The sequence below is a fragment of the Dipodomys merriami genome, unplaced genomic scaffold, assembly GCF_024711535.1.
Source record: "Dipodomys merriami isolate MVZ:Mamm:240054 unplaced genomic scaffold, mDipMer1.0.p SCAF_72, whole genome shotgun sequence".
NCBI lineage: Eukaryota > Metazoa > Chordata > Mammalia > Rodentia > Heteromyidae > Dipodomys > Dipodomys merriami.
The window spans coordinates 706293-723310 of record NW_027206313.1 but is presented as its reverse complement, the minus strand read 5'-3'; the positions used below and the strand labels follow the sequence as shown (position 1 = coordinate 723310).

The 17018-nt window shown below is 54.0% G+C and overlaps 1 protein-coding gene across 1 annotated transcript; it reads right to left on the bottom strand.

The window, feature by feature from the left end:
* LOC138818221 (myocilin-like) lies at positions 1-9617 on the bottom strand. Its single transcript, XM_070009230.1, has 3 exons — positions 9061-9617; positions 3377-3502; positions 1-1803 (listed from the first exon to the last, which is right to left on the bottom strand). Exons 1-3 carry the CDS (start codon positions 9599-9601, stop codon positions 1010-1012), a joined length of 1461 nt encoding a protein of 486 aa, XP_069865331.1. The 5' UTR covers positions 9602-9617; the 3' UTR covers positions 1-1009.
* Between the last annotated feature and the right edge of the window lie 7401 nt (positions 9618-17018).

Here is a 17018-nt window from a genome sequence, read left to right as displayed (position 1 = left end):
GCAGAGGATTACATAATACCCAGCTAAATTCTATTATTTGAAGCATTGGAAACGATTGATACTAACTGCATCGTACGTAAGTTCAGCTCTGGCCACAAAGCGAGCACTCTTCCTCATCCTCTGAGGGTGGTTTATGGTGAGCCATGGGGCTTTCGAGAGCCATGGTGTTTGGAAGAAACTCCCATTGTGCCGCGTGCCTGCCCCACCTGGCCAGAAAACCTGCACTCGTTTCGATAAGCATTCCTTTCAAAATAAAAGCTGGCAGAAGAAAAGACCTAGAGTCAGAGGAGATGGTCCGAGGCCTCATGTTACTGAGCCTGCGTGGTCAGATGGTGGCCCGGGCCTTCTCCTGAATGAACGAAGGCTCCGGGCACAGCGGCTGCGGTCGGGGCTGGCTGGGCGTCTGGCTGGGCTGCAGTGGGGGCTGGCTGGGCGTCTGGCTGGCTCAGGGCACAGCGGCTGCGGTGGGGGCTGGCTGGGCGTCTTGCTGGGCTGCGGTGGGGGCTGGCTGGGCGTCTGGCTGGGCTCAGGGCACAGCGGCTGCCGTCAGGGCTGGCTGGGCGTCTGGCTGGGCTGCGGTCGGGGCTGGCTGGGCGTCTGGCTGGCTCAGGGCACAGCGGCTGCGGTCGGGGCTGGCTGGGCGTCTTGCTGGGCTGCGGTGGGGGCTGGCTGGGCGTCTGGCTGGGCTCAGGGCACAGCGGCTGCCGTCAGGGCTGGCTGGGCGTCTGGCTGGGCTGCGGTCGGGGCTGGCTGGGCGTCTGGCTGGGCTCAGGGCACAGCGGCTGCCGTCAGGGCTGGCTGGGCGTCTGGCTGGGCTGCGGTCGGGGCTGGCTGGGCGTCTGGCTGGCTCAGGGCACAGCGGCTGCGGTGGGGGCTGGCTGGGCGTCTGGCTGGGCTGCGGTCGGGGCTGGCTGGGCGTCTGGCTGGGCTCAGGGCACAGCGGCTGCCGTCAGGGCTGGCTGGGCGTCTGGCTGGGCTGCGGTCGGGGCTGGCTGGGCGTCTGGCTGGCTCAGGGCTGCTTGTCCTGGGAGAGCCTGACGTCATAGGCGACCATGTGGAAGTTGTCCCAGGCGAAGAGCCTCCTCTCCAGGGGGTTGTAGTCGACCATGCTGCTGTAGCGGTAGCGGTTCTGGAAGGGGATGGCCAGGCTCTGGCTGCTCCCGGTGTCCGTGTCGTAGGCGAAGTTGACGGTGGCGTCGGGGGAGGAGTAGCTGCTGACCGTGTACAAGGTGCCGCAGATGACGAAGGCGTTGGCCACCGACCGCTTGCGGATGTTGGTCTCCCAGGTGCGCTCGAGCTCCAGGCTCTCGGGGTTCAGTCTGGACAGCACGATGGCCCCTCGGGCGTCCTCGGTGCTGTAGATGACCCACAGGCCGGTCTCGTCCACGGCCAGGTCGATGTCCGTGTAGCCACCCCACGAGTAGGGGAACTGTCCGTGGTAGCCGGCCCCGGGGATGTCCCTCTCCGCCCTCACCGTCTCCGTGCTGAGCTCGTATCTGACCACGGTCCTGGACTCGGCCCCCTGGAAGTACAGGCTGCCCCCGTACACCACCGCCCCGGTGCTCTCCAGCGGCCGGGGCAGCACGTACACCTTGGAGGGGTAACCCTGCTCGAACTGGCTGGCGCGGCCGTACTCCAGCACCTGGCGGATGTCCCTGCCCACCGCGTCAATCCGCCACGTGGTCTCGCGGGTGGCGGGCGGGGTGGGCTTGGGGTCTCGCATCCACACGCCGTACTTGCCCGTGATGGTGTCGGCCGTCCTCAGGGTGACAGGTTCACCCACCCACGTCAGCGCCCCGCAGCCTGCGGGTGGAAACAAGCGCAGGGCGGGCGATGGGAACAAGCGCAGGGCGGGCCCTGGCCAGCGTGAGGCGGGGAGCCCCGGGGAGCGAGGGCTGGGGCGCACTGGCCGCGTTGAGAGGCACGCCTGCACCCAGGCAGGAAGGCAAGTCTTCCCGAAGCCCCCCTTTTCCCATTTGCAAAGGGGGAGCCTTGGGGGGGGGTTAGTGGAGCTCGTACGAATGTTATCCACAACTAGACGTGTTACGTACTAGGGAGAAACGTCCAATAAATGTATGTGATCCCGCTGTGATAGGAAGGGAGCTATCTGGTAATGAGTTGTAAAAAACTAGGCTGGGTAGGGGGCTCCAGCGGTATTTGTCCTCTCCTGCAGTCTGGCAGGGACTCACCTGTGTTTACTGGACTAGTCCTTGTGACGTTCGAGTCTAATTTGTTATTAAAACAGAAAAGTCAGCAGGGCATGGTGGCCCACAGCTGTGATTCGAGCTACCTACCTAGCAGCGGATGAGAAGGGTCAGAGTCCACGCCAGCACAGCCAAAATTCTGGGACCCCCCCCCCATTAAAAATAACAAAGGCGAAGGGAAAAAAAAGTTGGGGGTAAAGTTCAAGGAATAGAGCACCTACCTGAGAAGAGAGAGAAAGAGAAATGACAGAGACACATACAGAGACAAGGGGGGAGAGGTCAGCTGGGGGTGTTTGTGCATACCCACAATTCCAGCTAGCAGGGAGACCGGGGCAGGAGAATCATGAGCTTGAGCCCAGCCCCAAATCAAGAGCCAGGTTGAGCATTCAATCTCCAGTACCCCAATAAATAAAAAAGTGAAGCTGGGCGCCGGTGGCTCCCACCTGTCATCCTAGCTACTCAGGAGGCTGAGATCTGAGGATCACAGTTCAAAGTCACCTTCAGGAAAGTCTGTGGGACTCTTAACTGCAGTTAACTACTAAAAAGCCAGAAGTGGAGCTATGGTCTAAATAGTAGAATACCAGCCTTGAAAGGAAAAAGCTAAGGATTGGTGTACAGGCAAGGTTTAAGGCCCAGAGCCTCAGTACCCCTTCCCTCTCTCTCTCTCTGTCTCTCTCTCCCTCCCCCTCCTCTCTCTCTCTGTCTCTCTCTCTGTCTCTCTCTCTGTCTCTCTCTGTCTCTCTCTGTCTCTCTGTCTCTCTGTCTCTCTGTCTCTCTGTCTCTCTGTCTCTCTGTCTCTGTGTCTCTGTGTCTCTGTGTCTCTGTCTCTGTCTCTGTCTCTGTCTCTCTCTCTCTCTCTCTCTCTCTGTCTCTCTCTCTCTGTCTCTCTCTCTCTCTTTCTCTCTCTCTCTCTCTCCATCTCTCATATACCTCCCCTCTCCACAAGGTGGCCAGCTCTCCAATACAGGGTCCCCCCCCCCACCCGTGCAAGTCTGGCTGGCAGCCTGCAAAGCCTTCCTGGCGGAGGCTGAAGAGGAAGGGCTGTTCCTCACTCCCTCCGCCCTCCTGTGCTCCCAAGGATGACTGACAGTCATGCATCCCAACTCCAAACCCCAGACCACACTCACGCAAAGACCAAGGGCGCTTAAAAGGGAAGCAATCTAACTTCATACCGTGGCTTCCCTCTTCACTCTGGGGATGGCCAGAGGTACTCTCCTTCAAGATTCGGGAAGCAGGGACCTCGGTTAACTCGGACTTCAGTTCCTGGAAAGCCGAATTGTCCAGATTCCACGGAGAAACTGTATTCAATAAAAGAGGCAAAATTGTGCTGAGAAGGGATGGCCCCAGAAGGGATGGCCCCAGCGGAGGGAGGTATGTAAGCAGGCAGGATTAGCCAGAAGGACGCTGGAGACACACTCTAGGTGATGAAGGGGCTGGGAAAGGGGCGCGTACCGGGACTGGACCACGCTGATAACCACTAGACCTGGGGTGACGGCTGCACTGGGGGTCCTTCTTTTTGTGGGTAGTGTTTTAGTAAGTAATGATAGAGGTGACACTGCCATAAGTCAGGCTATGCATACAGTGCTCCCTGATGCAAGCCGCAAAGGTATGCTGCAGAAAAAGCCAGACCGGAGCGCAGCCCTGAATGTTAGCCCCAGTACCAGCGAAAACAAGCAAGCAAATCAAAAGTTAGACATGCTGGGCGCTGGTGGCTCACACCTGTCATCCTAGCTACTCAGGAGGCTGAGATCTGAAAACTGCAGTTCAAAGTCAGCCCAGGCAGAAAAGTCCATGAGACTCTGATCTCAAACTACTCAGAAAAAGTCAAAAGTGGCACTGTGGCTCATTAGAGCACTAGCCTTGAGTGAAAGAAGCTCAGGGACCATGCCCAGGCCCTGAGTTCAAGACTCAAGACTGGCAAGGAAAAAAAAAAGTTAGACATGTTCACAGATAACTTCCTTTGTGGTAGCTAAAGTACTAGCTCAGAGATACTGAGAACTCTGTGTTTGTGTGTGTGTGTGTGAGTGTGAGGGGGGAATATTGAGATTTTTAGAACAAGGCTTTGGACTGTAGTCTGCACCTAATGAAATGTAATTATTGCTACTACTAATTAATTGCCTACTATGAGCCAGGCACCGGGCCAGGTGCTTTTCAGTCCTGAAAGGGAACACTGATCATCATTTGCAAGTAAGGAAAGCAAGGTTTAGATGAGTAAGTAACGTGCCCAAGATCACACAATTAGTAGGTGGTGGGGCTGGGACTTGAACCCATGTTTTCCAAATCCATGGAAGCTGTGAGCCGTTTCCCCGTGTGCTGAGCCCCAGCATGCATGGGCGGATTGAGCCTCCTTCCTGGGGCTGAGCTCAGCCTCAGTAGAGCTCATCTTGGCTTCGTGCTCCTTGTAGGAGCTGTACCTTCCTGGCTGCCTTGGGGTAAACAAGAACCATGGTAAACCGGTGTGAGGGATGGCTTCTAGCAGGAGAGCGTCCCCACGCGGTGGGTGGAGCTCCCGGGAGCCTGCTGGCGGCGGGGATTGGTCAGCCAGGCACCTTTCGGGTTTCCGGCAGGGAGACCCGAGGCAGGCTCGGCCTGGAGCCCGGAGTTGGAACTCCCTCCTGGAGGCCCAGCATCGCCCAGCTGAGTGGCTTCCTAGGCTGAGGCTTGCATAGGGAACTGGAAGAGCGCCACGTCCAAGCGCAGAATTCTCTGGAGTGTTTTAAAATCCATTTTGCTCTGAGAGATTGCAAAACCGTTCACGACTGTATCAGGCCAGATAGTTAAGAAATTTAGGGTGGTTTTTTTTTTTGAATTTTGTTTGGGTTTTTAATGCTAAAATGGAGTCATTCTGTGGCTCAGAAGTTCATGTCTGCTACAAAATCTTGGCAACTTTCTGCCTGTTCTGCCCTAACTTCTATCTGCACGCAAGTGGCATTGGCATCGGTTTTGTATTGATCTTCTAGTACCGTTTGAGCCCCCAGTCAATCCTATGTGCCGGAAGAGAATGAGGACAAGGACGGTGCCATGACAGCTCGTTCGCAAGTTGTGGGAAGCGTGTGAACGCCGCATGCGGCCCGCGCTTGCCGTGTCTGGTAGAAGCAGTGGGTGCGGGCTTAGACCTGCAGGGGACTCACGCGGCAGCCACCGCTTGACCACGGCTCTCTGGCATGCAGCCCCTCGGCCAGGCCTCTCCTGATCCTTCTACTCTGCACAGTGACACCCACGAGAGTCGGGTCCTGGTCTGGGGGTGACAGCGGAGGGTCTACGGCCCACCTGGGATGCCCTCCTCCTCCTGCCCACCTCTTGGCAGCTGCTGCCGGGGGAATCTGCCCGTCACCGCAGAGCCCTCCCTCCGCGACCACAGTCTGCCAGAGCCAACAGTGTTACACCCAGGATGATGGTCCCCACCCCCACCCCGTCTGGCGCATCCCCCCATCCCTGGGAGGTCTCGGGTCAGGACTGAGCTGCTGGTGTTCCTTTTTTTGTGTTCCTTCCCTTAATCGTTCTCCCTTCTTGTCCCTATTTTTCTTCCCTGGGGACCATGACCCATGAAGGCCACCCTTGTCCCAGCTTCCATTCTATGGGGAGAACCCACACGGAAGCAGGGCTGATCGGTGAAGAACGTTGGGACTTACCTTCTCCACTGTAATTTATTTTTAGAGAAAATTGTATTTTTCCCTTCTGTGTGTGTGTGTGTGTGTGTGTGTGTCTGTTTTCTGGCATATTTTTAAGTATCTATGTATCTGTCATTCCAAGACTTTTTTCCCATGAAATAAGCACATGATAATAGAAAAAAGTAGTGATAAAAATCCTCGCTACTGGTGAGCAGGCGTGTGTGCTCAGCCTCCCTTCCTCGCTGAACGTGGCTTCAAACACTCCACGCTTCAGTGCCCGCCAGGCTCTCCACCACCTGAACCCTAGGCTTTAGGTTTTGTCATTCCCTTCACCCTTACGTTCCAGGCACTCAATGCGCTTGTACCTCCCACATCTCAGACCGTGAGATGCATCTTTGTTTCAAGCATTTCTGTGTCTTTCTGTCTCCTGTGGTTAGGACCGATAGCACGCAGCATGGCTGGGGTCCTGTGGTCAGTGATTCTCAGGGGAAGTGGACAGGATTCTAGTTCAAGCTCGGCCATCATTGGGTAGATGGCCCCGGGCAAATTGAGTGGCCTTTCTGGGCCTCAGTTTCCACATTTGGAAAAATGAGCCGCGAGCCCCGGATGTTGGTCAACCCCCACACAAAACAATCCAACCCCAGAAAAGAAAGTCCAAGTTTGGACTTCGTAGAATGAGCTGTTTCCCTGTTCCCAAACTAGAGCAGCTGGAAAGGACAGTAAAAGAAAATTAGAAAATACATCTGATAAATCCTCCAAAGATGGGTTAAATGACCACAAGACCATAAACAGGCAAAATCTTGCTGCTGTTTTCATATGCCTGTACACACACACACACACACACACACACACACACACACACACACACACACACACACACACACACACACACACACACACACACACACACACACACACACACTTGCTCACAGTGTAATTCATCCAGTCAACAGTCTATCATAATGCCTCATGCTACTTCTGTTAATAACAAACTGTCATTTGCTCTCTCAGACTCAAGTTCAACTCTGAGCTCTGCATTGACCTCCTCCCCCCCCCCCCAGGGCTGTGTGCCCTGGGGCTGTGTAGCCTTGTGCCACTAAGCCTGTTAGGAGCTCACTTTCCTTGATGGAGAAATGCAGAACTGGATCTCTTCCAACTCATTCCAACAACAGAGAAGTGTTTTTAAAAAAATCTTTTACACCACATAGTTACTTTACTTCATTTGAATCCCATAGCAATGAGGGCAGGGGCTTCTTTGTCGCATTAGGGACACAGAGTGGAGGTGCAGAGTTAATTTTGTCACATTAGGGACACAGAGTGGAGGTGCAGAGTTAATTTTGTCACATTAGGGACACAGAGTGGAGGCGCGGAGTTAGTTTGCCCCCGGCCACACTCAGGCATTAGATTTTTAGCATCAACATGTTCAGATCTTGTCTTCCATGCAAAATCCCCCTTTTAAAAAAAAGTTTTCCCACTGTATTATTTTGGAGCTCTTCAAGTCTATAGAAACGCTGACAGATAATTATAATGCACCCCAGGCCTCCGAAACCACAAAAAGTAATGTACCCCCTGTGCCACTACCTCGCCAGGTCTTATGCTATTATGTTTTTTTTTCCCTTTCTTCTTCCCATTCTCTCTATATTTACTCTTTCCTGGAATGTTTGGAAACAGGTTGCAAGCATCTGAACAGCTCAACCTTAAGCAGGTGAGCAGGTGTCTTCTTAGAGAAGGATATTTTCTTTTATAATGCTAACATTTCACCTCCAGAATGGAAAATTGTGTGACCGCATAATCCAATGAGCAGTCTACATTCAAATCTCCTCAGCTGTCCTGAACTTTTCCCTTGTAGCATGCTCTTCCTCCATGAAGGAGCCAATGAAGCATTACCTGTTCCATTTGGCTACCCTGTCTCTTAGTCTCCCTTAACCTCGAGCAAGGTCCTTTTATTTTCACAGTGCTAGGAATTAAACCCAGGACTTGCATATGGCAGGCAAGTGATTTACCACTGGAAGATAGCTCTTTTTTAGTTTTTTGTCCTGGGAGTTGAACTCAGGACCTGGGTGCTGTCACTAAGCCTGTTTGCTCAAGTCTGGCACTCTATCACTAGAGCCACAGCTCCACTTCCCATTTTAATTGGAGATAACAAGTCTCAAAGGGGATCTTCCTGCCTAGGCTGGCTTCAAATCTTGATCCTCAGGTCTCAGCCTCCAGAGTATAAGTACCTAGAATTACAGGCATGAGCCACTGGTGCCTAGCTATAGCTCTTTTTCTTTCTTTCTTGATACTATCTTTAAAGAATCCAGATTAATTATTACAACTGAATTTGCTTGCTATTTTCTCATGGAATAAGAAGAGAAAAGAAGATACTAAGCAGTGAATTTGGGGAGCACATTTTCATGCAAAGTGACACAACTGCTGTCTTCAAGCCCATGGGAAAAATGTGCTTTGTCCCCTCACACACACACACACACACTCACTCTCTCTCACACACACTCACACACACACTCTCACACATACTCTCTCACACACACTCACACGTGCACTCTCACACACACACTCTCACACACACACACACTCACACACACACTCTCACACTCTCTCACACACACACATTCTCACACACACATACACACACACTCAACACTCACACTCACACACACTCACACACACACATTCACACTCACACAGCCCATCTCTCAATAAGCGAGTGCTGCGTGGTCGGCAGGTGGACGCCACCTCATAAAGCTGTATGGGGAAATAAAAAGGGAGATTCTCAGATTGAACCAAAAGAGGGAACCTTCCAGGCAAGCCATCGAGAGACGAACAGCTGTCACCTCTGCCAAAGTGTGAGATGCAAAAACAAGCAAAAGACTTGTTTTGTTTTCGTTATTAAGCCTTTTACTTCTCACACAGGGAGGTTATTTTCCCATGGGAAGACCAGAATCATCACTTCTGAGCAAAGACTCAGAGCCTAGTGTGCCAAGGAGGCTGCCGCCTGTCCCACACTGCACACCTCTCGCTCAGCCCCTGTGTTTCTTTTTGCCGTGGGCTGGCACAGCTTCGCAGGGACGGGCATGGTGCTGGCCGTCAGCACTCTGCAAGCTCCCGGGCCGAGTCACTAGCGCTCTGTGCAGGAGAGGCTGACACGCAGCCCCGCGTCCTACAAGTGCGGCTCTGGGGCCTGCGCCCGGTCGCCATGGACACCCACCTGCCGGGCGGGGCCCGGCCTCCACCTGCGGCCTTACCTTCCCCGGAGGCCTCGGGGGCGCAGGGGCACTGGCCCCGCCGCAGCCTGGCCACCTCCTGACGGCTGCTCTCCAGCCTCCTGGCCAGATCCTCCTTCTCCTGCCCCAGTCGCCGCTTCTCCTCCTCCAGCACCGAGTGATCTTGGAGGAGGTTGCTGTAGGCCACCTCCAGCGTCCGGGCTCGGGTGTCCAGCTGCTCCCGCTCATCCCTCAGGGTGTCCAGCTCTGCCTGCAGCCCCCCGTGGGCATCCTGAGGCCCGGCAGCCTGGCCTGAGAGCAGGCGGTGGAGCAGACCCTCCAGGGCCCCGAGCCGCGCTCTGGTGGCGTCCAGGTCCGCGCGCTGGGCGCTGCTGTCTCTCTGTAGGTCCCGCATGGCCAGCATGGCCTGGCCCTCCTCGGGGCAGCTGGCCTCGCTGGGACTGGCCACCGTGAAGGTGTACTGGCACCGGCCGCTCCGGTCATTGGCCTTCCGGAGCTGGGCTGTCCTGGCCCCTGTGGCCCACACCAGGCAGGCCAGAAGCAGCAGCTGGGCGGCCGGCATGGTGCGGCTGGACGCCCTCCACTGTCCGGAGGGGGCCCTGGCCCAAGCCGAGCTCCACGGGCGCTTATGTAGTGGGGGGCCAGAGAAGGACGCAGCCACGTGAGCCGGGGAGGGCCGGCGCGGGTGGGGTGGGGGACTGCTTTCCTAGTACTGGCTGGAGTCTCAGGAAGCAGCCGCCCAGAAGTCTGTTTTGAATTTCTATAAAGGGAGAGAGGGAGAAAGGGAGGGTGCGTGCCCCCCCCCCGTATGTACCCCAAGAATTGTCCTCGTGTGCACACTCCTGCACCGCTCAGGCAGCAGGTGTGCTTGCGCGATGGTGGGAAGGAGGCTCCTGGGCTTTATTTCCATCCCTGCGGTGGAGAGCCCAGACACGGGCACACCCCGCCCCCCGCAAGGCCAGGACAGAGCGGCCAGCCAGAAGAGAAGGTCAGGACCTCACCGGGGGAGCAGAGCCCTTCTTCCCTTGCCCCTGGTTCTAGAACAAAAGTGGGCGTATCTTGATAAGATTCTCTTGGACTTGCCTGCCCGGGCTGGCTCTGAACCCTGGAGCCTCAGCTCAGCCTCCTGAGTAGCTGGGATGACAGGCGTGAGCCACGGTGCTGGGCAAGCACCATGTGAGCGTTTTCTTTCTGTGAACAGAACTAACATCAGGAAGGCAGAAGGGGGCTGCCTTCCCCATGGAGAAAAAGAATTCCTGAGCAAGAGAAACCTGAGTCGTCTCCCTTCTTCAGATGCTAGCTCGTGGCTCTCTCCAGCTCTCTCTGTTTGTAGAGGAAGAACGCAGGAACTCTGCTCCCTGACTTCTCAGTGGCTTGCTTTCCACAGCCAGCCTGCTTCCCATGGTCCAGGCCCTGTCATTGGCTGTCCCTCTGGATTTCTTGCCCATTCTCTCAGCCTTTCACCAAGCACTGCTCTCTCACGCACACCGCCGCTCTCCCTCTCAGCTGCCAGCCGCTGCGTCGTCCCGCACTGTCCAGCCGTGGGGATCCGGCGAAAAGCTTAGCAACCCCTGCCATTCTCTCTGGCTTCAGCCTGAGTTTTTGGGTGCCAGGCAAAAGCTGCCGCCAGGACCCCTCAAACTTCCTCCTGTGTCCTGGCATCTTGTGGGCTCAGAGGGAAAGACGTGGCAGTTGTTTAAGTCACCAAGCTTTCCTCAGTCAGCATGGCTATGTCGGCCGTCTCTGCCCGCTGGGGTCTGATATGATGATAGAGATTGATGAAGCACCCACATTCTGCTCCCTCCCCCCACCCAATGCTGCCCACTGGGATCTGAGCATCTCCTTCTCAAGGAGGATCCTGGGGACATGTCCAGAGAACACTGGGGCCACCAGAGCCTTTCCAGAGAAGAACCGAGGCCTGGGGTCAGAAGCAGAAAGTAAACCTCTTTCCTGATGCCTCGGTTTCCCACGTTCTGGCTAGTTCACCAGTCTGCCCTTACTTGGCCAGAAAGCATGAAACTTTCCAGTCACTCCTCCATGAATCAGGACTCTAGGAAACTTGCTGGTCTCCTATACTGCAGTCAATAAAGGCCTTCAGTGAAGGACAGCTTGTGCACAGCTTTGAGGATTAACAGCTGATTTTCTGCACCCACGTGCTTCATGAGCCAGAGGGATTCTCCTCAGAACAGAGAGGCTCGCAGGAGCCAGGAAACGCCCAGCCCCGCGGGCGGGCAGCAGCCAACACTGGCCGCTTCCACCTTCCTGCCTCCCAAGGCCAGCACCCCGGTCCCTGCCGCCCCCTCCTGGAATTCTGGACCCGGAGCTGCTTTTCCCCCACGGGAGGCAACGCTGTCCACACCGTCAGACAGCATTCCATCTCCATTTCCTGCCTGGAGCCGGAGCCAGGGGGTCCCAGCACACACGGCCAGGAGGAGGCTCATGGGGTGTGTCAGGCCAGCTGCGGGAGGAATTGTTGTTGGAGGTTTGAGCAGCCTGGGCCTGGCAAGACAGGCGGCTGGGCGCGCTGGGGAGGGGCGTTGTTCAGGGGCTCGGTGCACAATTACTCCTGTTTCCCTCCCTTCCTCCCTCCCTTCTTCCCTCCTTCCTTCTCCCCTCCTTCCTCCCTCCCCCTTCCTTGCTTCCTACTTTCCTTCTTTCCTTCCTGAACCAAGGTTTGAACTCAGGGTACTACACTTGCTAAGTAGGTGCTTTACCAGTGGAGCCATCCCTCCATCCCTGTGTGTTGTACTTCTTTTTAAAATAGGGCCTGGTGTTCATGCCTGAGCTGGTCTAGACGTCATCATCCTATTTACAATTTCCTCACACAGTTCAATGACTGACACGGGTCGCCACACCCAACCTTTTATTGGTTGAGATGGGAGAAATTCTGGTAAAGTGTTCTGTTTTGTTTCGCTGGAGTTCGTCTCCTCTTGGGCCGGCCATCACTGGCGGTGGCTGCAATTTCTTCCTTCTCTTTCTCCTTTCTTCTTCCTTCCTCTTGTACATGATACTGAGTTTGAACCCACGCTTTGTAGGCGGGTGCTCTGCCACCTGAGACACACCACGAGCCTATTACCTATTCTTTTGTTTATCCTTTAACAGCCAGGCATCGCCGTGCAGTCAGCTAATGACGACCACTGGTGTTACGAAGGTGCGTGGCCGTCCCGTCCCGTGAGCCTGCTCCCACGCCCACCTGCCTTTGGAGCGCTTTGGTCTCGCAGCACTCTCCTGTTCTTGCTAGCCTGGCCTCCCTGTCTTCCCCCCACACTGTGGTGTTTGAAGTTGGGATCCATCCTATTCCACCTTCTGCTTTTCTCATTTTTCCTTCAAGTTCGCATGCAAGCCTCTTCCTGAGGAACAGTTATTTCATTATTAGTGGAAGCAGCCCCCCCCCGCCCACCCCCAGCTGTTTTCCTTCTTGCTTGTTGGTTCTCATCATTTTTTCCTGAAACTGACGAAGAGGAGAAAGCTTGCTTCGTCTTCGTTACTCGCAGCATCTTCTCCTGTTTCTTAGCCACTTGCTGATGGGTTTACCATAAGAGAAGCCACGTTTCCTAAAGAGTGGCCTCTGCCAGACATGACACGGCGGTAAAGGGAGAGGCTGGGAGCGTGCTCAGTGCTCACGTCTCTCCTTCCTACTTCAGCGTCACTCTGCCAAAGACAGACAGACAGCGCTTACAGGACACCGTCACTCTCCCGTCCCCTTGTTTCCACACTAGCCCCAGACAAGCCGGGCAAAGAGCCTAGCGCCTCCAGATCCCTGCATGTCCCACCGCTCTGTCCGCAGATTCTTCCTCCTCCTTTCTCTTTCTCACTCTATACAATCTTTGGAGAGCTCATCTGTGGGCTCAAGACTGCAAAGTAGCCCTCAAAGATCCCAGTGCATGCAAATCTTTGCGCACCTTGTAGCACGGTTGGACTGAATACCAGTAACACTGGCTTGCCTGAGACTCGATTATAAAGCACTGTGGCGTCCTTACCTTGGGATTCCTTCTTGGGCCTCTCAGATGGTCTCCCTGCGCTCAGATCAGCCACATGAGGAGAGGCCAGGGGCTGGGAAGCCCATATGAGGAACAAAGGCCAACTTGCGGCAGCGACAGGCCTGTGAGTTTGGGAATGGCTCCTACAACCCAGGCACTTTGATTGGAACCTAACTTGCTTCAGGACTCACCTGCAGAAACTGTGACATAGGAAATGCTGTCTCTCTCTCTCTCTCTCTCTCTCTCTCTCTCTCTCTCTCTCTCTCTCTCTCTCTCTCTCTCTCTCTCTCTCTCTCTCTCTCTCTCTCTCTCTCTCTCTCTCTCTCTCTCTCTCTCTCTCTCTCTCTCTCTCTCTCCTCTCTCTCTCTCTCTCTCTCTCTCTCTCTCTCTCTCTCTCTCTCTCTCTCTCTCTCTCTCTCTCTCTCTCTCTCTCTCATCAAACCCAGAGCCTTGCACATGCCACTTCTAGGTGCACTGCACATTGGGTTTTTGGTGGTTTTGTTTTATACGCCAATCCTAGGGCTTGAACTAAAGGCCTGGGCACTGTCCATGAGCTTTTATTTTTTGTTCAAGGCTAGTGCTCTCCCACTTGAGTCACAGCTCCACTTCCAGCTTTTTGGTGGTTCACTGGAAATAAGAGTCTCACATACTTTCCTGCCCAGGCTGGCTTTTGAACCACAATTCTCAGATCTCCGCTTCCTGAGTAGTCAGAATTACAAGCATGAGCCATCGGCGCCCAGCCCATTCTCATTGACTTCCTGGACTAAGTTTTGGGTAATGTGTTATATAATAGCAGGAAAAAAAGCCCCACACCATCTTTCTTATGCCTTAAACCATAACCTCCCACGGAATCCACCACTGTAGACTTCTCCGTTGCGTAGCAATCCCAGGCTCCAGCATGAGGGTGTGAGCCTCCTCTCATCCCCCGTCCCGGCCCAGCTAAAGTCCTTTCCAGGCCTGTTCCTGTCCAGGCTACCCCGCGTCCCTGACAGATGAGGGCTGCTCCCCTCCCGTCTGTCCAGCCAGTCACCGCCACCCTTGACTTTTCCGTGTCTTTATGTACAGTCAGTTGTCACTATTTTTTTGTTGAACTCATGGCCCTACCCTGGCTCAGCCAGCACTCTATGATTTGAGTCATGCCTCCAGTCCTGTTTTTTGCTGGAGCCTGAACTCTGAGCCTGGGCGCTGACCCTCATCTCTTCAGCTCAAGGCAAGCGCTCCACCACTTCAGCCACAGTGCCACTTACAGTTTTCTGGTAGTGGACTGGAGATAAGAGTCTCACGGACTTTCCTGCCCGGGCTGGCTTTGAACCTTGATCCTCAGATCTCAGCCTCCTGAGTAGCTAGGATGACAGATGTGAGCTACTGGTGCTCAGCTGCTGATTATTTCTGAGATGGAGTCTCATGGACATTTCTCTCCAGGCTGGCTTCAAACTACAATCCTGGAGCTGGGGGGTGGCTCAGTGGTAGAGTGCTTGCCTCGCATGATGAAGCCCTCGGTACCACATACACACACACACACACAAAAGCCGGAAGTGGTGCTGTGGCTGAAGTGGGAGAGTGCTAGCCTTGAGCAAAAGAAGCTCAGGGACAGTGCCCAGGCCCTGAGTTCAAGCCCCAGGACTGGCCAACAAACAAAACAAAACCCCACAATCCTTTAGCTCTCCGCCTCTGATGAAGCTAGAATAATGTGCCAGAGCAACTGGCTCCCCGCTAATTGCCGAGATTTGGCGGCTATGCCTTCAGAATCCCCCAGCGTTCTTTTACTCAGTGTGTGTTAGCTTCTCAGCAGCCCTTCGAGCCGGGGTCTCTTCTCTTCACCACACCCTGCAAATTGTTACCCCTCATCTTTCCTGTGCCCCACTTGCCTCCTAATTGTCCTCCATGCCAAAATATCCACGCTGAGTTCCCGTTCCGTAGGAAACGCAACTCGAGCCCTGAACTCTGCCTTGTTGAAAGGCACTAGACGCAGAGTCTGAGCCCTGGTTGCGAGACATAGCTTCGTCTCTTCTGCCAGCCCAGAGAGCCTTCGTTCCGTTCATCTGGCGGAGTCTTTCTCCCTGTTGGTGACAGAGGTGAGAATTCCCGCCGCGGTCCAGGAGAAAACGAACAGCAAAGTCATTTCTCGGAGGTCCGTCCGTCATCTTGAGTCCTAATTCCCATCACTACCACCGATTCTTTTTTTAGAAACTTGGAAGGGATACCAAGGCCCACCGGCATCCTTGACCCAGATAGAGCACCTGCTCCTGCTGCAAAGCTCAGCTCCGTCTTTTATCAAACGATTCTTAAAGATGGTGTCAAACAGATCTCCAATTGTTCTAGAGCCATTTTCAGCAGATCATCATGACCCCCGGGAGACACACTTGGTGTCTTAGATGGCGATGCATTCACGCTGCACATGAAGTGCGCTGCAGCAGATGCGCTCTGAGCCCTGTGTGTGATCTGTTTCAACTCACTGTGCCATCTTGCAAGGGTATTTTCATTCCCACCTTATTGGTCTGAGTCAGCTGAGAGTCAGAGAGACAAAAATTGGTCCAAGACCACATCTAGAAAGTCAGAGAACCAAGAATTGCGATAGACAGCCATCGCCCAGAGGCTCAGGCTCTTCCTCAGTGTCCTGGAATCGCCCCGGGAACTTCCGAGGCTGTGGCCAGGTCAGCATTATCGGCTCCTCAGGCCTTCTCCTAGGCTGTGCGTACGTTGTTGAAGACAAAGGTAGAATATGAGTTGAGAGAAATAAAAGGGAGGAAAAGAAATAAAAGTTAATGCCTAAGGACTATTATTATGCTAAGATAAAAACATCTTCGCGTGTTTATATGCAAAGAGCCACCACGGGAGCAGCAGAGGCGCAGATTATAACAATAACAAGAGCTGACGGTGATTGGGTTTATCCTGTGCTGGGAGCCAGGCTAAGCACTTTACCAGACTGACTTCACCGATCTTCCATAAAACACTTATAAAGTAAGTACTGTCATTACCATAATATGTTACAGATGAGGAAAAAATGTGGCTTTGTCCAAGATCCTAGCGTGAGTGGTGATCTAAAACCAGCTGAAGTGCTCTGCCCAGGAATGCAGAGGTGTGCACGGAGGCCAAGCCGCAGGCTCAGGAGCATCCGGGAAATACCCATGGCTCCGTTGACTTTAATTAGGATGCCTCCGGTGAAGGTATGACTGTTTCCCCCATTGTGAAATCCAAGACACAAAGACACAGCAGCTGCTGATTTATACTGGTGTTTAGGAGGAATTACAGTCGACGTGGAAAATGGTTATCCTGACCTTATCAGCCTTCATCTCACCTAGTGAAACCGAACAAGCTCAGGAATGGAGGCTCTTGGGAGCTGTTCCTTCTATTTGTTTGGTTGAACCACTCTTCCAAAAAGGGTCAGCCCTCTGAGTGCAGGGATTACAAGGGATGCTACCAGAACTGGCTAAATAAACCACTGTTGTCTGTCTGTCTGTCTATCTATCTATCTACCTACCCACCTACCTATCAATTATGCCAGTACTCAGGCTCGAACTCAGGAATTCATGCTCTCTCTTAGCTTTATCACTGAAGGCTGTTGTTCTACCACTTGAGTCACCTCTCCAGTTCTGGATTTTTTGGTGGTTAATTGCAAGTAAACAATCTCACAGACTTTTCTTCCTGGCTGGCTTTGAACCCTGAACCGTCATATCTCAGCCTCTTAAGTAGCTAGGATAACAGGGGTGAGCTACCAGCATCCAGCATGGGCCACACTGTTTTGTTTGTTTTATTTTGCTGGTCTTGGGTGCTGGCTCTGAGCTGATTTTGCTCAAGGTTAGTGCTCTCCCACTTGAGCCACAGAGACACTTCTGGCTTTTTCTGGTGGCTTTTTGGAGAGAAGAGTCTGACAGGCTTTCCTGCCCAGGCTGGCTTCGAACTGCAATCCTCAGACCTCAGCCTCCTGCCCAGGCTGGCTTCGAACTGCAATCCTCAGACCTCAGCCTCCTGCCCAGGCTGGCTTCGAACTGCAATCCT